The sequence below is a fragment of the Lytechinus variegatus genome, chromosome 3, assembly GCF_018143015.1.
Source record: "Lytechinus variegatus isolate NC3 chromosome 3, Lvar_3.0, whole genome shotgun sequence".
Lineage (NCBI taxonomy): Eukaryota > Metazoa > Echinodermata > Echinoidea > Temnopleuroida > Toxopneustidae > Lytechinus > Lytechinus variegatus.
The window spans coordinates 43516683-43540033 of record NC_054742.1 but is presented as its reverse complement, the minus strand read 5'-3'; the positions used below and the strand labels follow the sequence as shown (position 1 = coordinate 43540033).

Sequence of the window (23351 nt, the reverse complement as noted above, 5' to 3'; positions counted from 1 at the left end):
AATGTTTTATTGTAACGGGTCCTTCGGTCGCCGGCTTTACCTTATTTGGTTTAGTACGACCCTCCCGGACGACCCCACGTCCTTCTACACCTCGCGCAAATCGGACTCTAAACACAAAGTGTTGGGGCAAAAAGGACATCCTTTATAAAACATTTTAATTTTGTTTTATCATCCCCGCGAATTCGACCCTAAACACGTAATCTTCCTAGCGAAATAGATAGCCTTTTTTCATTATTTTTCTGTTTTTGACACCCTTATCACGTTACGTACGTAACGTGCCCTATCGTGAAAAAGACATTCTTTTTACGTGTTTTTTTTGGTCGCGCATGGTATCCACTCGTCAATGTAAGTAGCCCCCGGCCGGGGTTATGGGGCTTTATTACGACCATGATCATTTTACAGTAGTGGCTTCAAAAATTGCTACAATGCTGTCAGAATCCGCGGTGACGCAGTGCGAACCATGCATGCACCCTGTGTGGAGACACAAAACAGGGGCTTTGTTAGATTAGGTGTGCATTGGTCCAAGTCGTTTTTCTTTTCTTCATGATGTTTGTGTTCTCTGATTCGATCGTAGTTCATTCAGCTCAATGCCGTCTATGATGAAACACACCCTGCGAACTGTTGAATAAACTATTACATTGGAGAGGGGAAAACTCGAGTCGATTATGTTCATTTGCACTCGTTCCAACTAGTCCTTCAAATTCATTTTACTCGCACTTGTTAGACCTCAAGATGATGTGGGTTCACGCAGTCCTGAGGGGCCTTCTCCTAGCTGGGTTTATAATGCAGGTAAGAACATCTATAGGCCTATACTTTCTCTCATATCACTATTGCATAACTGTATGTATACATGTAGGTATAGCTACTTAATGGTAGGTGACATAATGTTTATTTTTCAAATTATAAGACATAAGAATGACTTTCATTATTTTTCGTTCATGGGCGCGCCACTGTTCGATATTAATTTTGTTGGTTATGATTATTTCATTTCCTTCTGGGTAGTACTAGGGGTAGGATATGGGCTTATTGCGAACATTGTACAAATATTATGTTAGGAATATTCCGATTTGTTTCAATTGAGCAATCTTCACAAAGTACTAGTTGAAATAGTTGTTTTGACCTTTCTTTGTTTTGTTGATAGAAACTCCCCATTACCTGACTTTGCTCTAAAGCTTTGAATACAGTTCAAGGTAAAAATACTATGAGTGGTTCTGATATGAACCATACGGCATTCCTGATCCGCCCCAAATATCGCTGCTGTTGACTGTTTTTTTTTTTTCATTTCTTTTATAGTCGATTATAATGTGGGACGATATATTGTGGAATTGAGTGCACCTCGCCTGATTCTTAATTGCCACTCTATTCGGATATACATTCCTCGATCACGACACAAAATGTACATGGTATAGTGTCGTTACAATTTGGGAAAGAACGTAGCATTAAAGTGAAGTTCACCCTCACAACAACGAAGTTGTAGTAAGAATAGCAGAAATAAATGATAAAACACATCGGTCACGGTTTCTGGAAAATCTATCAAAAATGATGAAGTCATTTTTTTTGCGATGTCATATTGTGAAGTAAAAAAAAAAATTGAAAAGTAATTTTCTAAAAAATGGGAATGTTTTGTTTTATTGTACATTCAGTAAATCAACAAACAAATAATTTTCACACCCGCTACTGCAAGAAAAACACTCATCAATAACATTTAAAAAATGGAAATGTATGCATTTTACATATTGCATGGGGCAGCTGATTGTATGACGTCACAAATCAGCTTAAAATTCTATCTATGATAGATTTTCCTCACACATTTACCAATATCTATTTACTTTCTCTGTATATTTAAAACAACGTTTTTTTCCATTATAAGGTGAACTTCTCAGGGCGGCGCTAATACGGGAAAGATGGAGGGGGGGGGGGGCAGCTTCCCGTGCATTTCCCAGTAGTGGATAAAAGTAACTAATGCTCCCAAAAGAAATACCAAAGAAAGATTCACGTAGCGCTGTCTGCAGCCAATCACAATGAGGAAAAGTTGTTAAGTCTGACAACTTGTCAAACGAAAACATGTTGCTGAAACATGACTACTATTATGATGATGGACATAAGCCTACACGTGTTGCAGTAAACCCATTGAGAAAAATGAATTTCCATTAGTGTAACGTGAACATTGAATTAAACAGTTTTCATGTTCATGGAAAAAGTCATTTTGCAATTAATTTTATTGCAATTCTTTATCTTATAAGATAATTGCTCCATCGGCATCTGGAATTATTTATTGCGATCGTAACTTTTTGTGATCATCCATGCCAGAATACTGCTGCTGCTATTACTGTTACTTCTGATATCCTTTTTGATAAAGACAATTACATCTACGAAAAACATTAATAACGAAATTATCAACAATGATATATAACCCCAGCGTAATTCTTTCTCCAAATAATGCCTCCACAGTGCCCACCATCCTTTGTATTTCATTATTTAGACATCACAAATAATAACAAAACTCTTCGATTGTTATTGTGATCATGATAATTCAATTAGTTGCGATAACATTATCATACTTTAATCATTAATTTTGTGAAAATCGATTAGTTAGTTCAGAATGAAAATCATTCACTTAAAATATTATACCGTTTTGGGGGTTTTCCAAATAGAAAGTAGAGCGAATGAAATAGAAATAAATCACAAAGATCTAATCAGGATGGCTCTAGGACACCTCTATGATTCTTCAAGTGATGAAGAAAAAGGAAGAAAGAAAAGGAGATGAAAATGACGGAGAAGATGAAGAAAGAAAAGAGAGGAGCATAAACACAGACTCATTGTGTAACTCCAGATAACATTTATACAATTCAATTGAGAATAAAATAACGATTTTCTTGCCCCCTATCAAAATACCCTGGCACTGCCCCTGTGTCTAATGTTCCCGACATTTGGGGCGGGGCGGGGAGGGTGTTCTAAACAGGCTATTATTACCTTAATCCAGTCGACTTTTTATATATAGGTAGAAACAATATTAAGCTAGGCAAAATCAAGCCTGTCAACTGGACTTAACGTATTCCAAAATCACGTATTATATCTTCTGGTGACAAAATAAAACATTCATGAACTATAATATTGAAGTAGCTGTATATTTTTACATAATTCGACTTCCCTCTATGGATTGATTTTCAAATTTCTTAATGCTTGATCATAATAGAGACAAATATGGAAGCTGTTTGAAAGGATAATACATCACATTTGCTTTGAGAATATGTTGAAATTTTGTAAGTGATGGAGATGATGCGACAGTGGCCATGATGATTGGGAGGAGGAGTTGGAAGGACAGGGGAGACGGCTGAGGAGAATGAATGGTGGAAGATTGTTTTTAAGGAGGGACGAATAAGGAGGAAAACGGAGAAAGGGGGAGGAATGGGTGTTGAAAAGGGGGAGAGGAGAAGGATAACCTGTTGAGAACGACGAATTTCATCTTTAGTTTACAGAGTATGTTATTTTTCTTATACTAGTAGTCTCAAACATGTCAGAGTCTTTCTCAAAAATGTTATGCTTCCTTTTCATGAACTGGTTCAGTAGTTCTGTGCGTAAGTTGCTTGTTAGAAACTGTATTACCACTATATCATTTCTTTAGTTTTCCAGAGTGTGTTATTTGTCTTATAATCTCAAACATGTCAGAGTCTTTCTCAAAAGTTTTATGCTTGCTTTTCATGAACCGGTTCAATAGTTCTGTGCGTGGGTTACTTATTATAGAAACTGTATTACCACTATATCATTTCAACATGTTCAAGTAACCCATCTGTTCATTGCAAAGTAAATAAAAAATGTATTTACTCAATGTGCCAACAATAAGCCTGGAGAAGAAATCGGTGACGAAGACAGTACAGCGTAATGAGCCAAACATTTTGACGGAACCAGACATGGCTGATGTGACAAACCTTCTATATAGAAGAGCGTGGAGCGTTGTGGCCCAGTGGATTAGTCTTCGGACTTTGAAACAGAGGGTCGTGGGTTCGAATCCCAGCCATGGCGTAATTTCCTTCAGCAAGAAACTGATCCACGATGTGCTGCACTCGACCCAGGTGAGGTAAATGGGTACCGGTAGGAAGTAATTCCTTAAGAAGCTGTGTGCGCTATGAACGCCTAGCTTAGCCGGGTAATATAGGAGCGCCTTGAGCACCTAACAAGGTGGAAATGTGCGCAATATAAATATCCTATATTATTATTATTATTATAGCGAGCTAAAAAATGAGACATTTTTCATACAAAAATATCATTTTGTGATAGATTATGACATAACATTCTGATAATAATATATTCACGCCGTTTCCCTTCCTTTTCTCCCTTTTCTAATGGTCATGAAAAAATGAGGGTTTATGGCCGCAAGCCCCCCATTAGTCTAGATGCTAGATCTTCCAGTAGTTAATTTTCCCGCCACTCTCACTGCGCCCCTTTCACCATGTCCACTGCGCGCTTTTCCTTCACACTTCACTTACCCACTGATCGCGCTACCATTAAATTTACCCCTCTCTATTACTTTGAAGGACAAGTCCATCCCAACAAAAAAAGTTGTTTTGAATAAAAAGAGAAAAATTCAACTAGCAAAACACTAAAAGAATCATCATAATCGGACGTAAAATAAAGTTATCACATTTTTAACTTTCGCTTAATTTCACAAAACAGTAATATGCACATCCTGGTCAATAAGCAAATGAGGGAATTGATGAAGTCACCCACTCAGTATCATGATTATTTCTTTTGCATTCTGTAACGTGAAATATTCTAATTTGCTCCTTACTGTCTTGTGAAACAGAGTTCTCTCCTCACTGAACATGTGGAATTACCATTGTTTTAATTTTTTTTGTTCAGTCAAGCTGGTCCTTTTATTGTCGAATCTGTAAAAATTGAAATATTATATAATTCAAACAATAAAAAACTAAAGAAATAGTGAGTGACGGACATCACCAACTCTCTCATTTGCATGCCACTGTGTTGTGCATATTACTTCTTTGTGAAAAATGAGCGAAACTTTTAAATGTCATAATTTTTTTTTACATCCCATTTTAATGAAATGTTCAGCATTATGCTTATTCGATTTTTCTCTATTGATTCAAATCAACATTTTGGGGGTGAATTTGACGTTTAATGACTATGTCATCTTTGTCAAAAGTCTTCATTCGGGTACTATCTTTTTTTTTCGTTAGGACATGATACGCTATTTATGACATACTTTTATCACTGTCTGTAGGCTCAAACGGAGGATGGCGGGGGGGGGGGGGGGGGGGGTAGCAAATCCTGATAATCAAGTACATGGCGAACGGGGAGATTGTTCTTACAACTTCTACTCATCATTGCCAATTTGATAATTAACGAATGATCCATTGTTAAAAAAATATTTTCCCTATTCCTTGTTCAGTTTCTTTTATCGTTCCATCCCCCTTATCTTTATTTATTTATTTTTATTACAAACCACCCCTACAATTTTTTTATGACGTGTTCGTTTCAAGGATCACTGGGTCAGGTCTGGACCAGACCGGACTTTGTTCAATGTCAATTCCCTTTCATAGGCTTTCCAAATATTTATTCGACCTGCAGCTGGATACGGAATACTGATATTTGATGTGAACTGTGCCTGTCAATCCTTTACGATCATTTCTGGATAGAAGCAGCGGTGTTTAGATTGATTCATTTTAATATTCAAAATAAATTGAATGGAAAGAGAACGACGCGTAGATTCACTTTCGTTATTATCACACTCCAATCTTCGTTCTCACCACAACCATCCCTTTAAGGGCCATTTAATCATCGATCATAATGCCATGTATATCTATATTCTTTTCAACAGTCACATTGTATTCCAATCGAATGGGATTATAATCTCAGTAATCTTTCGTCGTTCATCTAACTTCCTCAAAATCCACAGAATCCGTTACATTAGGGACGTGCTATACATACAATGAAATTCTTTGTTCATATCATGTGGGGACAACGTCCATGATATGTATATATTTCCTATATCATGTATATGTAGAAATCCAGTTTGGGATTCCCTCGAAAATTATTTTTTGTCCCAACACCATAACCTTCGTGTTATTTTGTAGTTCCATTTTCATATCTCTATGATCATATTTCGTTAAGTACAGCTACCTGTATTTATTTCCATATGATGAGATAGGTTAACCTAGGTTAACACAATAATAATTTTTTTTTGTGTGTTAATTTTTATATTCGTTAAAGGAAACAAAAACCCAAGAAGATAAGAAATCTTATTGGAAAGAGTAAAATGAAAGGAAAAATTTAAATAAACTATCATCAAAATCGATGAAATGAAAACGGGAAGTTATTGTCGTTTAAAAAGTCTTGTTGTACGTTCTATGGGGATCCTCAAATTGGCAAACGTGCTCAAAAACGGCTGATTTTGTGGACAACTCTCCATTTGTTTTGTACACAAATTTTCAAATTTCTCCCTTAATTTTGCATATTTCACATTATCTCCTCCTGACCTTGACATATGTGGTGAATTATAGTTTCCCATGACATATGTTGTGCTCAGAAGGAGACAAGATGCAATAAGATAATGAGGAAAATCTGAAATTTTGTGTACAAAACAAATGGAGAGTTGTCCACAAAATCAGAAATTTGGAAGTAAGTTTGCCAATTTGAGGATCCCCATAGAAAGTACAACAAGACTTTTTAAACGTCCATAACTTGCTTATTTCACAGCCGATTTTTTTTTCAATTTGTTCTCATTTTACTCTTTCCAATAGGGTTTTAATATCCTTTATAGTGTTATATAATTTTCTTTATAATGCAATATGTATATACTTTCGACATTGAGAACGTATGTTTCTTTCGATAAATTATGTACTGTACTGCTGTTTAATTTTTTGGGAGTTGTTTTGAGCGTGCACCATATCTAATCAAATCTCCAAATATGGTCATGATTTTCATCAACAATGGCAGTCAACAATGCCTTTTCTTAGCCCGTTGTTGACGTTGAATCCACACCAATGAAGAATAGGTTTTTTGACATCATCAGCCATGATCGCTGGAGCAGAGACCCATAAAGCCCGGCCCAAAACCATTGTCGAATACAGTAAGATTTTTTTCGAGCTTGAAATAACTCTAACACGATTTAGCGGACTTTTCGTGTTGCGGGCCCGGGTTGCTTGCTGACTGTACGTCTGACTACCGGATTTTAGGTCATATCGAAATTAAACTTTCGATCCTTACTTCCAAACTCTTTTCCGATTTTCTCGTCTAGTATATGATTCACCACGGATGATAACGGCGTACATAGTTTTTGGCGCTCATGGCCTTCCTTCCACAACCTTCTCCCATGCCAACAACGGTACCGGTGGCTTTTATCCCTCTTGTGATTTTAATTGAACACAATCATTACCTAGATATCCGAATGAACAATTTAGAAACATGAGGTCATGATCAATGTATGATAGTTGACATTTTCCACAACACACCCTAAGCGGTAGTTACCTGTCGTTCGTTGAAAACTCAAAGAGAAATAGTCACCTGCAAGTTTGCATGATCGATAAAGCCGCGGGTAAAAAGGCCGTATACGCATAATAAATCTTTTCGGGGGCAATAATACGGTAAATTTTAAACCATAAGCGAATGAGTAAAGTGACCAGGCTTATCGTTAAGGTGGTTTCGCATTCCATAGTTGAAAATTAAGAATTTGGTGCATTTTTGAGAGGGCATAGTCTATTTGTAAAATAATTGGGAGGTATGCCTAGGTATGTATTCAACACCCGAATTCAACATTTCTTAAGGGAGATTGTCCACTTCAAGATTACTGGAGTGATCAGTTCACAGACTCCATCACATATCGATGGTTAAAAAAAATACTCGCAACATGCAGGTACTAGTAATGCTGCGATGACATGCAGGCAACCCAACCCATGCACCACTTCCTTATGTGACGTGATATCATATTTTAAGTTTGATTCCATCCACCGTAGCTGCATTTGCTTTTCGAGTACTCTGTCTATCCGTCCCGTATTCGTTCTCGCGTTAAACAATGGACCTATTACCATGATTACAATAGGTTAAACTTAGGAACCGCTTGATGTATCTTCTTGTCGATGATCTATTTTTTATGATGTGTATCAAGGTCAAAGGTCGCAGAGTATACCCGAAGGTACATTGTTCTAGTACGAAATCACCTGAAGGTTCAACTTCAAACTTGACTCATGTTTGCATATGAAAGTAATGATTATATGATTGAGACTTTCAGGCCATAAGGTCAAAGGTGAAAGATTACAGAGGTCATTTTAGAAGTTAGATGTGTAATACAGTCTTTGACTGGCAGTGGTGAAGGCATAAATCTGACTTCCTGCAGTCGATAATCTGATTTAGTTTTAGATTATGATAATATACGTCTATTATGAACCAGCGGAAACCAATTTACATGTAAATATTCAGTGCGAAATAATGTGCATCTCTTCCCGAAAAAAATAATGGCTATAGTAAAATGTCGTAGACCAATAAGTGATAATGAATAAGGCTCTCATAAACGTTAATTGAGATTTGAGAAAAACCTATGGTTCAAAGTTGGCAATTGAAATGATTGATCCTAAATTAATTGTGAAACACTAATTGATTTTTTTCTAAAGAAATACAGAAGGGTAAAATGTTCCCCGGATTTTTTTGTCTTGGAATTCAAAGTCACCTGATGAGTATAAGTACCACAAATTCCATGGAATCAACTGTAAAAAAGATCACTCGTTCTGACCAAATTGGTTAGGTATTGTACCCCTATTTATCATGACTCGATAAAGCTCTGCTGGGGCCCGTTGCAGAAAGAGTTGCGTTTAAACGCAAGCCCAAAAATCAATCGCAAGTCCCAAATGCGCGCTGTTGATTGGTGGAAAATGAAGTTGCGCATGAATTTTAGAGTTTCAGTCGATTGCAACTCTTTCTGCTACGGGCCCATGGTATGTTACCCTGGGTTGAACACGATTTTAAAAAAAATCAAACGTTTGTCAGAGTGTAGTAATTCTTCAAATGTTTCTTACCACGAAGTTGCTTGGAACAAATAGTTTGTTGAAAAAGAGTTTAATGTAAAAAATCAATTTATTTTATTGATCAACACACTTTGGGCGATAATTCCCCTGAGGCTAATGGACATCATTATACGATTCAAAGTCGGTTAGTTGGTGGAATGAAGAAGAGTTGGCTAAAATGTTTTAAAAAAAAAGGAAAGGCTCATACCCATTCAGTGATAAGAGAGAATCGTTTCCGTTTTGGATAAAGCTCAAATCGATACTGAACCCCATTTTATCAAACTCTGTTATTGTCTATGCATATTTATCGAAACGGAATATACATTAAAAAATAATGCTTTCTCCATTTTCTTTTTTCTGTCACAACAGAGTCAAGGGAAAGTAAAGGTTGCATTTAGATTGATAGACTATTCCAACCCATCTCACCACGAACTTGACGGTGGATGCTGCGACCAAGTATTTTTCAGTTGTGGCTCTGCTTGTGACAACAGATTCAATCTCTGTTTTGATGAATATGGAGGGTAAGTAAAGTGATATGAAAGCATTTCTGTCATCTTTCCGATTCATAATACACATGAGCAAGGCAATATTAAAACATTAAGTATTATTTCGGAAGGCAATTCCGCCCTTTTTCGATGAGGACGCAAATGTTTAAGTTGTTTACACTTATTAAGATCCATTCTCAATAGATGGCGCTGCTCTCCATCTAAAAAAAAAAACGGAGAGAAAATACCAAACTTTATTTACAAAACACCAACAGGAACGACCACATAACAAACTTCATTTGTAATGGTAATGGTAAGTAGTGTATCGGATAGAAAAGAACCAACACTCTGTACCTCAAAAGTCAAGAAAACAAAATAATATTTTATAATGTCCTGAAACAGTATCTGATTCTCAAAATACCCATGGGTTACAAACAAGAGTCGTTGCAAAAATCGAAAGGATAATACCAATATAATAATTGATATTCAAGAGTGTTCATCAAACTTTCTCTTACATATTTTGCAGTGAATTTTACTGAAACTTATGAAGGATTATGACTTAATCGACATCGGAATCCATTCATTACAGTGACTTACTTTGACACAGTACTGTTTTGCGTTCATGTCGTGTTCTTTCATTAAATTGGCAGTACCTTGAGCTGTAATTTTCCCACCTGATAGTTGCGAAATACTGAAATATGTAAAATTGGTAAAGGTAATATGATGATATCAATAGTAGTGATTTTAATGATGGTGGTGGTGGTGGTGGAGAGGATGATGACGACGACGAGAAAAACAATGGTTTGTAATTTGGGTGTCTGTATTATATTTGAAATAAATACAGATCAATGTGGTTTATGATCAGAGAAACATTGGATTTAGTTTGAAATTGTAAACAAATCGAATTTGAATCATTTAAAATTTAGAAATGAACATTGAATATAAAAAAACCCATAATTTAAATAGTCACTAATCGCCGTCGATTTGAATTCAACTTAAACCCTTGTTAATAAAGAGTGCACATAATCTATTACTCGTGTTTTGAAGACTGTTTGATGAATAAATATTTTTTTGCCCCCAAAATTCAATCTATTTACGTAAAAAATTCTATTTACCCGAAAGACTCAACTTGAGTCGGTATTTTAAATATCTCAATGACGCTAATTTTTCCTCCTACATTTAATATCGATTCTGTTCTACTTTTTATTCATTTTATATTTTTGTTCTTTAGAAATAACAACATGGCCCAGTGTGATTATGGAAACTATGTAACTCGGCGCCTGTATGAAAACAATGACGATTTCAACTTTCCAAGTTCCCTAAATGACAATTTGGTCAACCCAATCATATTGACTATCAATCAATGGTCGGTGAGTATTAGAATTGAGAAGGGTGATAGTAACATGTTATATGTAATGCAGGCCTGCTCGAAGAATAGCATAGAGCCTATAGCTGAAGTGGCTACCCTGGGTAATAAGAATTATTATTACAACAACTATATCAAACCGACTCAATAGGAACAGACTTAGTGTCGGACTTTTGCGGGTACGAATTTGTCAAAAAACGGGCTATCGCTCAATTTACTTTATGGGCATTGAAGGCATTATACGAGGTTCACGATCGTATTGATTTTTTCCCTAGCCCCCCCCCCCCGATCCGTGTTGAACTGATATGTGACATCTTCCCCGGCAAGCCCTCTCACAGATGTATATTTCATTTTGCACATAAAGGTAATCTTCCGAAAGTAATTGAACTTTTTTATCAGCTCAATATGTCAACAGTTTCAAGGGTTAAGGCTTAACTATTCGAAATCCCCTGCCTATTGCTACCTATTGTTTTCCGAAATCAGAAAGGAAAAATTTGAGGTCCATTGCAGCTAATCTAAAATACTTGGTTTCAAACATGCAAAAATGCATCTGATCTTGATTATTTGCTTCAAGATACCATTCCCCGTCAATCTGCACCGAATTTAGCCAAAATTATTTTTAATGCAAATCTCTGCTTCACATCTCTTATAGACCGGATTCAGATCCAAAGTTGAAGTTTGGGACTATGACCCATCGAACAGTGACGACAAGATCGATTATTACGGATATAATTACAACTATGTTCCGGCTAGAACATCAGCTCTGGCAACAGAACACATTGTGACCCTGAATGGAGCCGGGACGTCACTGTAAGTAAACTTGACTTAAAGAAATGAAACTGATATCTATGGATTACATTGATTGTAACATTTCTAGAAACAAACAACAAGACAGTTCAAACTTACACCTTGATAAGGAGTTGTCATAGGCAGATCAAGGGGGGGGGGTTGGGGCGCGCCTCCTATTTTCCATTTATTCTCTTAAAATGTGTAATCGAATAATCGTAATCTATTTTCCATATTTTTTCACTTTCTGGTTATAAACGTTCGCTTGTTAAGAATAACCGGATTAAAACTTTAACCTTGGTGCGTTTGTAACTAAAATCTTCAAACAGACATTTTAGTTACAACCCGTTACAAAATGGCGTATATTTTAGACTTAAGCAACGAACTGATATGCCTTAATGTGACAAAGATCTGACATAGAGCAACATCACCAATAAACTTGACGTTGAATTATTGAAGCAGCATGTTGATTGGTCCTGAGCATAACGAAAATTTGTTGATATGATAATTAAATAAGATATTTGAAAATAGTATTTCTTTATTTTCATTTAATGTTTATTGAACCGTGGTTTGATGGATATTGTTGTAGACACTCTTCCCAAAATAGCTATCATATTCGATCACTTTTATAGCAAATTTTGACCTTTGTTTATTCAACCGAGAAATTTAGCAAAAAAGTTGTATCGTCTTTTAGAAAGTACATTTTACTAGCCTTCTGACGATTTTACAAGATGAGAATGTGGATTTTTTCCCAATAAAATGGAATCAAAGTCATGATATTTGGCTTGTGACATAAAAAGTGAAAATGTTGCCTTCTGGCGGTGCTCACTGACGCATGACATAAACTACGTCCGTAACATTCATTCAGGGTAGCTTGTAAAATTACCTACACGCTCATGTATATAAAGATATATAAAAATTCCAGTGGTTTTTAAATTATGGATGTTTGTTAAAGGGGGGGGGGACTTACTTCGTTATGGAATCCCATATGGACATGATGTTGACTGTCCATGCTTAAATCGCGTGACAAATGCAGGCGATGGCATTTATTCAAGCAAACTAGAACAAATGTATAATATTTTTTTTCTTTTAGAACGAGAGTTGGTGTGAAGGTTTATTGTGATGTGCACTACTACGGAACATCGTCAGGCTGTAACACATATTGTTTAGCAAGAGACAACAATCAGGGCCATTATGATTGCAACGATATTACAGGAGCTAGAATGTGTCACGCCGGATGGACTGGATCATACTGCCAAATTGTAAGCAATATATTGTACAGATTTGTTTGAGTTAGGTCTTTATTTCATCATGATACATGTATCCGATTGCTATACTAGATTTCAATAATGGTATACAATTGGTTTGTATTGTAGTCAACGGCGGGCTCGAAGCGAAGCCGAAATGTTGTTTTATATTCTAACGTGAAAGTTATATATATTAAGCTTTTTGTTTTAGTAATAATGATAAACATAAAAGAAGATTATCTTACAAAACAAATGAATGAACAGATAGCTGAAATGAATATTGTTTGTTATCCAGTAAAAATTTATGTATTCATCTTTTCTTTGATTCCTGTATTGATAGGAAATCAATGAATGTCAGTCGAATCCGTGTGAATCGAACGCAGTCTGCACAGATCTTTTGGATGATTATTCATGCAACTGCCCACCTGGTACGATAGGTAAGCTGCCACTATATTAAACATTATATATGAATTCTGAAGTATGTAAGCTTCAGAATTCATTATTTCCATGTGAAAATATACAAGGCGCGATAGCTCAGTCGGTGGAGCGGGGGATTCGTCTCACTTACCGACGGACACAAAACGTACTCAAAACGGATACAGCGGACAAGCAAAATTTCGGGGTGGCTTCATCCGTTTTCGTCCAAATTAGACAATGGACGAAATGTGTGAACAGTGAAATCTCAGAGAACGGATGCTCGATGGATATATAGAGCGTGTGAAACACATATGCAAAGAGAACACAACAGATACATAGCGTTTTTTAACAGATGGAAAGATTCTTTTCCGTTTCACATCCTCTCTAGCTGCATCCGTTGGTGCAGTGGTACCAAGCCTTATGGGCTTTGTGATTTGTAAATTGTAAAATGACTTTCAGATCAGGTCGCAAATGTTTATTGTTGGTGTTATTTTTCAATCATCATTGTAATTATTACTAGGATTTCTATAGTGATTAGAAGGAAAAAAAACTATTATCAGTATTATTATTATTATTATTATTATCATTATCATGATAATTGTCCACCATTGCCACTATCACCATTATAAAACAATAAATGTGAATTTGTAAACAATTTTTTTCGGCCTTACACCTATGTATTAAGATCGCATGCTCGATCTTTAATGAAAATCATAAGTCAGAAAAAATTGGAACCAGTGGGATTCGAACCTGCCATCTAGTGCTTTCCCGGGCAGCGACTTAACCACCAGGCTATTTTGGTTCACGGCTAAATCGCGATGAACTGGAATTCAAATACCCTCGATCCTCGATCCAGAATAGCCTGGTGGTTAAGTCGCTGCCCGGAAAGCAGTAGATGGCAGGTCGAATCCCACTGGTTCCATTTTTTTCTGACTTATGATTTTCATTAAAGATCGAGCATGCGATCTTAATACATAGGAGTAATGCCGAAAAAAATTGTTTACAAATTATAATTTCCACCTATTAGAGCCTCTTTATTTACTAGTAAATGTGAAGTTGTTGAAATATTTATATTATTATTATTATTATTATTATTAGTAGTAGTAGTAGTAGTAGTAGTAGTAGTAGTAGTAGTAGAAGTTGTGGTAGAGTTTAATAGTAGTATGACTATAGTAGTGCTAGTATAAGTAGAATTACTATCTTATTCATTACCATTCAATTACCCCACCCCCTAGAAATAAAAGGAGAAAACAAAGTGACATCATATGCAGTTCAGATTTGCTGTAACATTTATCAAACAGTTAAATTTTTCTTACAGGTAAGAACTGCGTTGACATCAACGAATGTTCTTCTAGCCCCTGTGAACATGGTGGTACATGCCTGGACAGACTCAACTACTACGAGTGTCAGTGTACCAGGGAGTATAGCGGTGCTAACTGCGAATTGGACATTGACTTCTGCCAATCTTACCCCTGTGACAATGGTGGAACTTGTCTGGGCGAAAATGACAGTGGACTTCTTGAGTGCGCCTGCGCTGCTGGTTATACGGGTGTCTTCTGTGCCCAAGATATAGACGACTGTATCGGAGTAGACTGTTTGAATAATGGCACCTGTCAAGATGGCGTTGATCAATTTACATGCAATTGCACAGATGGGTATGGAGGAACATTTTGTGAATTGGATGTTCGAGACGAGTGTGTATCTGACCCATGCCAAAACAACGCATCGTGCGTCGATAAGGTTGGCGGATATATTTGTGTATGTCAAGCTGGTTTTCAGAGTGACCACTGCGATGAAGACATCAATGAATGTGATCCGAATCCTTGTTCTTATGGTAACTGTACCGATCGCGTGGGAAGATACACCTGCGAATGTCTTCCTGGCTATTCCGGAGAGAATTGTACAATCAACATAGACGACTGCATTGGTAACATGTGCGATAATAATTCAACGTGTCAAGACCATGTGAATAATTACACATGTATTTGCATGGCAGGGTATACAGGCATTTACTGTGAAGCCGAGATTGATGAATGTGCGAGCTTACCATGTCAAAATAATGGAATATGCCAGGACAGTGTCAACAGTTTCACATGCCAATGCGCGTCGACGGGATATCGAGGTCAATATTGCGAAATCGACATTGATGAATGCCAGGATAGTAGTACATGCCCATCCGACACGATTTGTGTTAATGTAAACGGAAGTTATGATTGTAACAACATACCTATGGAACCTACTTCTATCCCGGGACTGTGTCGGACCAGACTTTGCTATAATGATGGAATATGTTCACTCGTCAATGGAAGCTACCAGTAAGTCATTGGAATGTATAGATTTCGTGTAAATAGAAGGGAGGCATTCAAAATAAGAACGGCTGTGATGAAATGTTCAGCTGTTCTTTCTGTATATAAGGTTTTTTTGCACAAATTGTTAGACATGTCATGATTAACTCCGATGTGGTGCCTTGATGTAATGAAATCTGATATGTTATGAATTTTGTGATTATTAATAGTAATGTAACTGTCATTTGTCACAAAATACTCCAATGTGTACTTCTTTTTACTCTAGATAATGACTATGGGTTTGAATAATATCGTATTGTATTGCTCTTGTTCTGATTGCCATTTACAGGTGTGTATGCTCAGATGACTTTACTGGCGAACTCTGTGAGACTCCCACAGAACTCTGTGCCAATAATACATGCAATTATGGAACATGCCAAGTCTTTACAGCGGGAAACGGCTCGGTGTATTACAATTGCATCTGCCAGGAGGGGTATAGCGGAACGCATTGCCAAAGTGAGTATTTATATCTTTGAGGAGTACAGTTGATATAAAAACAAAATCATGTCGAAAGTAGAAAAATAAATGTAGGGCTTCTATGATTGTCTGCATCTGCATGGCATAACGGAGTGTGAATGTTTACTTTTTAAAGTAGTTTTAATGAGGAATATGTTTGGTGGAAACAACATATCAGTGTTGTCCCGAAGAAGATTTCTTTTTAAAAACTGAATAAATCTTCACGTTTTGAACGTGTTAGTATAGAAACAATTTTCACCCGGATTCAAACCAAGTCTTGCTTGGTTTACTATGATTCGCCTCGAAATGGATCAATGGATGTGGCAGGATGGAATGAAACGAATGGGATAAAATCTATTGGAGATAAAAATGGTGTTCTGATACAATGAATCGTGTTCGTTTCTCTTTCGTGATGACTGAAAGTCAAGCTGTGGCATCGATCCTCGAGGAAAAAGTACTCCATCACTTCTGATACAGGGCAAGTCAGAAGCAAGCATGACAAATCGCGCCCTTCTAGCATAATAATGCCAGTTGCTTGCCTGGCATAGCTCATGAGCTTTTTGAATTTTACTTCCTCTTCCCTTTCCTCCCCTTCACTTTTACCTTTGATCTCTTCCCTGGAAGTGGTAACCGGGCACGGATCCCCTACCCAGATACTCCACTATTCATCTGCCCTGATTGGTCATACCTCATCCAGTTTGAAGTCATTCGGATGACTTTAGTCTAGATTTAAAAGGTTATCAACCACCCTCTCCCTCCATTCCTCCAATCACGGACTACGTTCTTGCTCAAGCAATAATACGCATTTATTTTTAGGGCCCGGTTTTATGAAAGAAAGCTATCCACTCTTCACATCTGGTATTCAAATTTCCGCTCAATGTTTCTATTTTCATTTCATTCTACAAATCCAAGAGTCCTGTCCAGAAGTAATCGTATACACATCGAACTGTACACATTCTCAATGCAATCAGTTTGGACGATCATGGCAATCTCAAAAGTTCCTCCCGAATTGCACAGAGGGCAATTTACACTTTATGTACCTCTAGAACAGTTCTTACATGCCAAAGGCACAGCTGAGTGTGTTTTGACTGTTTCAAAGGCGTGTGTGATTATTGTAATGGCAAAGCAAAATGATGTGTATTATTTGTTTTATAAAGATGTGGATGATATTGCAATATGATAAAAAAATCCCCGTTTCCAAACCTCAACCGGTCATTATACCTTTGCTTATGACCTCTCACCATCGGCCGTAGCTTTAATACGCACGCAACAAATCATTCTGATTCAGATGCATTTCATCATCATTTAATATCTACTGATCATTATACCAGGATTCTTGAATCCCTTAAAGATGATTTAAACTTGTTGGTCTCCAAATGAAATGTTAGCATGCATTGCATTCGTATACCTTGTAACCATGCATTCGTTGTCATTTACGTTATTGTGTTAATTTACCGTTATACGTTTTACTCTAAATGTGATGTTAGAATGATAAAATACATTAAAGGTTCATTTATTTTTCAAATCAGATATTGAAGAATACTGAACGTATGTAATTTTTATTCGATTTTTGAAGTGTGTTATTATGAAAGGCTAACTTGTGCAATTAAAATTTCGATCATAATTTCATATATTAACTTTTTCTCTTTTTCCAGGTGCAGCAAGAACGGGAAATAAGGTGAGAAAACAGCTCCAGATGCATGAGAGTAAACAATAATAATTGTCAAACTAAAATACCATCTGAATTCATTTTCTTATTCACAAGAATTATCCGGGAGTCCTCTTTTTTGCGTCATTTATCCCACAAAATCTGATATTTAATATTTTGTCATTTCATTGGTATATATGCTCTTTTGTGTTTTCCATATGATGTAACATCTTTGTTACATGTATTGAAAGAATAGTATATTTAATAGATTTATGATGTTTATTGTTGATTATTTCTGCTAATTCGTAATTTATTTCAGTGTTTGTTCGCAATTACTCAATAATATTGAGTCTGCCCATGGTTCTGTCACTGATTGAATAAGATATATTGATATACTTGCAGGGAGGAGGTGGTTTTACGAACTGGTATTTCGTACTGATTGCAATTATTTTCGTCCTAATCATCTTGAGTGCTGGCATATGTTTCTACAAAGTCCGTAGGTATGTTTAACCCATATCGCTCACATAACTTTATAATTACTTCATAATATCTGGATTCTGGAATGAATTATCTAAATAAACTTGAAATAATAAAAATTATGTTTTTATTAGACTCAGTATATAAAGTTGACGTTACAACTTTTTTGAGGAAATCCATCCTTTATCTCCAAATTAGGTATAGTTTCTGCCTGTGAGACCCCCTTTCATGATTGTCAAAACATATTCTTAAAGGTCAAGTCCACCCCGGAAAAATGTCGATTTGAATAAATAGAGAAAAATCCGAAACTAGAATAACGCTGAAAATTTCATCAAAATCGGATGTAAAATAAGAAAGTAATGGCATTTTAAAGTTTCGCTTATTTTTCACAAAACAGTGATATGCGCAACTAAGTGACATGCAAATGAGTCAGTCGATGATTTTATCACTCACTACTTCTTTTGTTTTTTATTGTTTGGATTATACAATATTTTATTTTTTATGAATTTGACAATACGGACCAACTTGACTGAACAATATGATATCAAACAATGCCGATACCACGTGTTCAGGGAGGAATTGTTGTTTCACTTGACAATGAGGAGAAAATTAGAATATTTCATATAATAAAATAAAAAAGAAAGAGTGAGTGTGTGATGTCATCAGTCTCCTCATTTGCATGCCGACCAGGATGTGCATATAACTGTTTTGTGAAATTGAAGCGAAACTTTAAAATATAACTTTCTTATTTTCCGATTTTGATGAAATTTTCAGTGTTACGCATGTTTGATTTTTCTCTTTTTATTCAAATCAACTTTTAGCTGGGGTGGACTTGTCCTTCCATAAATGGATTATCCGTCTGTATCGGTAAATTGTCAATTCGTCCACTGCCAACTCGTCCACTCACCACATGGTCTACCTTCATTTAGTCTAATGCAATTCCGTCCATTAACATTTCGTCTAACAACCATTTGGTCTAATAACAACTTGGTACACTCATCACTTCGTCTAATCACCAGTTCGTCTATGACAATTTCGTCTAATAACCAGTTGGTATAATACCCATTTTCTTTTCATTCATTTTGTACAATTAACGCCTCAGTCCAACTAGACCAAATGGTATATGGACTAAATGGCTATTGGACCAACTCGTTAATGGATGGAATGACAGACTAATTGAGAGTAGACCATGTGGTGAGTGGACGAACTGATGGTAGACAAAATTATAGTAGACGAGTTGGCAATTGAACGAATTGGCATTAGACGAGTTGGAAATAAACCATGTTCCACGTCTCATTATGACATCCATCCCTGAGTATATTCGGCCCCATTTTGTCTCGTCATTATTGATGACAGCCAGGCAGCCATCTTGTTAGTAATCATCACTTTTATCAAAGCCAAAATACATAATACCCTTGAGTCGTAGATATCATTAACAGACCTTCGGTAGACTGGATGAAATGACGTAAATTACCAATTATCTTATTTTTAATGTTCTTCATACATAGGGATAAAAGAGAAAAGTTTGGGGACGATGTACCAACAGTATTCGCTAATCCTCATACGGACAGCATCAACATACCTTCGACACTCGGTGCCACGGCAGCTCCACCACTTCCACCAAAGAGTAAATTAGATGATCCAAACACGTCAGTGTCCTTCACAAACAATCTTTACACTGACATCGATGGGGCGCAGGCTCGGGGTGCTTGTGCATTGTCATCCAAGCCTAAAGACACAGTGGATGACTTCGAGAAGGAGAACCCCTACGCAACAGGAGGATATCTTCATACGAATGGCCAAGTAGGACAACATGAGAACCCGTATGAATTTGCAAGGGATCCTGACGTAACCGATCCTCGTCCGGTGAAAGAAAACGACTACTCGTCAGATCCAACGAGCGTTCAAAGTATTCCGAAACCGTTGAATTTAGATGGCTCTTACTCAACAACAATATTTCCTGACAATGAACCATCGCGCCCAGTGTCAACCAGCATACCGCCACCACTTCCACTAAGAGATTCAATGAGAGTTACCCCGCCAGAGTACGATGTACCAAATCTTCAAGGAGTTAATTCGACGAAGATCGTTCCTTCAGGATATGATGTACCTCGCACGATGTCATCAGCAGTGAGCCCAAGTCCCACAGATATTGATCCCTCGTATTCCTTTAACATCTACACCAGTGATGAAGACCCATTGACTCTGAACGAAACGCCTAATCCATTATCCCAAACTGGAGAAGCAAACCCCAACGAAGTAAACGAACAACCTCCCACTCCAACCAGTGGACCCACCACGCCAACAAGTCCAAATGATCCGTACGCTACTACAATTTTACATGAAGAAAACTCTCAATCAATTGCATAATAAAGAACTTAGGTATTGTAAAGGATGTGATTTTATTGTAAAAAAAAGAGTAAATGAAACCACCACATTTTGACACTGTCATGTAGCACAATCAAATTATTTTTCTGACTCTTCAAGAAATATTTGTAAAGCTTAACATGATGTGTATAGGTGATAATGTTTATAGAACGCACGTTTTTCAGAGCTCTTGGAAGAAGTCAATATTCACCTAATGCGATGTGAGTAATCGTGAGATTGCCCTAACATAGGAGTTCAATTATATAACAGTAATCTGTTTTGGTGAGTGACGTTATACGGCATTATCATCGTCTTATGCATGAACCAGTACTTAATCGTGCTTTCTTTTCGTCTGTCATTGATGTACTTTGTAAATAACTACAAGATACAGTACACGTTGTAATAAAGTATAAGTTATATTAATATATATATATTGCATGGACAAGTCTTCCAAATCAAATACATGTTTACTTTTCCGCTTTCCGATTTCATCAGTGATCTTTATAATAATTGGTCTTATATTCGGTTAAGGCGATTAAACTATACTGTCTAAGCGCATACAGATTATTTTATCACTGGTTACCATGTTACTTTTTGTTTGTGAATTGTTAAAAAAACGTAGATATCGATATCGTAAAGACGAGCTATGTTCAGTACTATGGATGTATATATTTTTATATCATAATAAGCATGACTTTATTAGCATTTTCAACAATTTTATATATATATATCTTAAAGTTTCACGTATTGGCTTCTGTAAGATGACAAAATAATGCTGAAGATAATGCTTTCATTGCCAATAAAGTTTTTATTGTTCACTCGAATTTTCGACGGTCCTCCGTCTTCTTCAGGAGTAACTCCTGAAGAAGACGGAGGACCGTCGAAAATTCGTGTGAAATATAAAAAATTTATTGGCAATGAAAGCATTATCTTCAGCATTTAACTGTGTACATAGAGGACTGCATCAGTTATTTTACACCGGTGTTAAATTGACAGTATTAGTTTAACACCTATAGGTGTTATTACAATACATTAGGATGTTACATTTACATTCTTTGGTGATATGTTCAATCTCTAGGGTGTAATTTTAACACCAATTTTTTTACAGTGTATTCTATTGAACCCCAGTTCAAATTTACCAAATTCAGAATTTTTTTTTAGAAAGAATGGTTCGGAAAGAGAGCTGCACGGTCTACTGTTGAAGGCTTCATATTATAATTATTATTCGGGAGATGATGAGTGAAATTTGTATCTTCTAAAACATGTTTAATATAACGCATCAAAATGTAGATCAACACGGAATTGATATGAAATTCATATTTACTGAAGAAAATAGAGAATTCGGTTACATATTGATATTTGTACGAATTAATGTGTGTGTGGGGGTGAGGTAAGAGCCCTCATTCACCAATGCACCTGCGATATTACTTATCATGTTTTTCATATTGTTTGATTTTCATATTTTCATTTATTGAAATGAATTGAATAATTGAACAATACAAGATAGAAAATCCTTTACCGGCAAACATAAAGTCACATATCCAATACTTTTTTTCAAGTAACCATAAACATGTGAAAAAATGAGCAAAATATCCTTTTAATAGTTTCATGGGCCACCTCCACTAGCGTACTGGGGGGGCAGGGGGGGCAGTCTGCCCCCTGACGAGTCACAACCCATGCAAGGAACGTATCCCTGCCCCCCCCCCCCCCGACGAGCTTGAAGACTTTTTTTTTTGCTTGTCTTTTTTTTCCTGGTACGAAATTCTACATTTGTGGTTGAAGACCTTTTTTTTTTTGCTTGAATGTCATTTTTTTTCTGGTCGAATTGCCCCCCCCCCCCTGTGGAAAATGTACGCCACTGGCCACCTCCTATGCCAAATTAAAAGTACATACGTGAGATTATATGTTTGCTATGTGTCACTTAATCATACAACAAGGAAAGCTGGGAACAATAACAACACGTGAATGAAATTTGAAGGTCGGATTTAAAATTTGAATTGTGCAATTTCAGTATGAAAAAGTTGAATATTGTTGTATGTGTTTATGATCATCATTAGACATGTTAGAAATATCTAGCAATTAGCCAAAATATAGAGTTTGTAAAAATTCTGGATCAAACCCCCCCCCCCCCCAAAAAAAAGAAGAGGAAATACGCTGGTGAATTTTTAAAGGTGATACCCCTTATAATTATTTTCTCATTCGCATATGACATGAAAGATAAAATGCATTTTCACGCTGAAGAACACCCCTGCCGAATCTTCATTTTGCTAAAAACTGTTTTCTTCAAATAATCTGATACATGTAGAAGAAATGGATAGTTATTTTTGTGTATTTAGTTTTGATGCCAAGACAACGTTTCAATGTAGTTGTCAGCTGTGAGGAAATTCGAGTGACACAAGAGTGACAAGAGTGACCAGTGCTTCTCAGCCAATCAAAATTAAGAATAATTGTCAGAGCTTACAATTTTCAAGTTTTTCTTTGCATTTAATTCGTTTATTCACTGTCCTTATCGTCATGTAACCTACAATTGTTATGAAGAGTGCATAGATATATTTGAAGAAAATGAATGCTATAAATCGCTGCTATATGAAATAAATCTTTTACCACTATCACATAATGATAAAGACTTGTAATTGTACATCTACAAAGTTACAGATCTACCGCCGTGTTTGATATAGAAATAGTAAAGGATAAAACAAATTTCAATTCATTTATTTCAAGTTTAAACGAAATTTCAGTTGAC

At 36.3% G+C, this 23351-nt stretch overlaps 1 protein-coding gene across 1 annotated transcript; it reads left to right on the top strand.

Annotated features, from left to right (window-relative positions):
- Positions 1–476: 476 nt before the first annotated feature.
- LOC121411102 (fibropellin-1-like) lies at positions 477–21362 on the top strand. The gene is made up of 11 exons (XM_041603625.1): positions 477–789; positions 9384–9535; positions 10731–10869; positions 11518–11675; positions 12745–12913; positions 13239–13335; positions 14634–15630; positions 15950–16116; positions 17772–17794; positions 18167–18264; positions 19750–21362. Exons 1-11 carry the CDS (start codon positions 733–735, stop codon positions 20609–20611), a joined length of 2919 nt encoding a protein of 972 aa, XP_041459559.1. The 5' UTR covers positions 477–732; the 3' UTR covers positions 20612–21362.
- The last annotated feature ends 1989 nt before the right edge of the window (positions 21363–23351 follow it).

What these genes read in the sequence shown, in the direction of transcription:
- LOC121411102 (XM_041603625.1), top strand. Translation starts at nt 733, where the DNA reads ATGATGTGGGTTCACGCAGTCCTGAGGGGCCTTCTCCTAGCTGGGTTT. An exon ending in CTGGATCATACTGCCAAATT is followed by an intron (nt 12,914 to 13,238) that starts GTAAGCAATATA and finishes CTGTATTGATAG; the next exon opens with GAAATCAATGAATGTCAGTC. An exon ending in CTCGTCAATGGAAGCTACCA is followed by an intron (nt 15,631 to 15,949) that starts GTAAGTCATTGG and finishes TGCCATTTACAG; the next exon opens with GTGTGTATGCTCAGATGACT.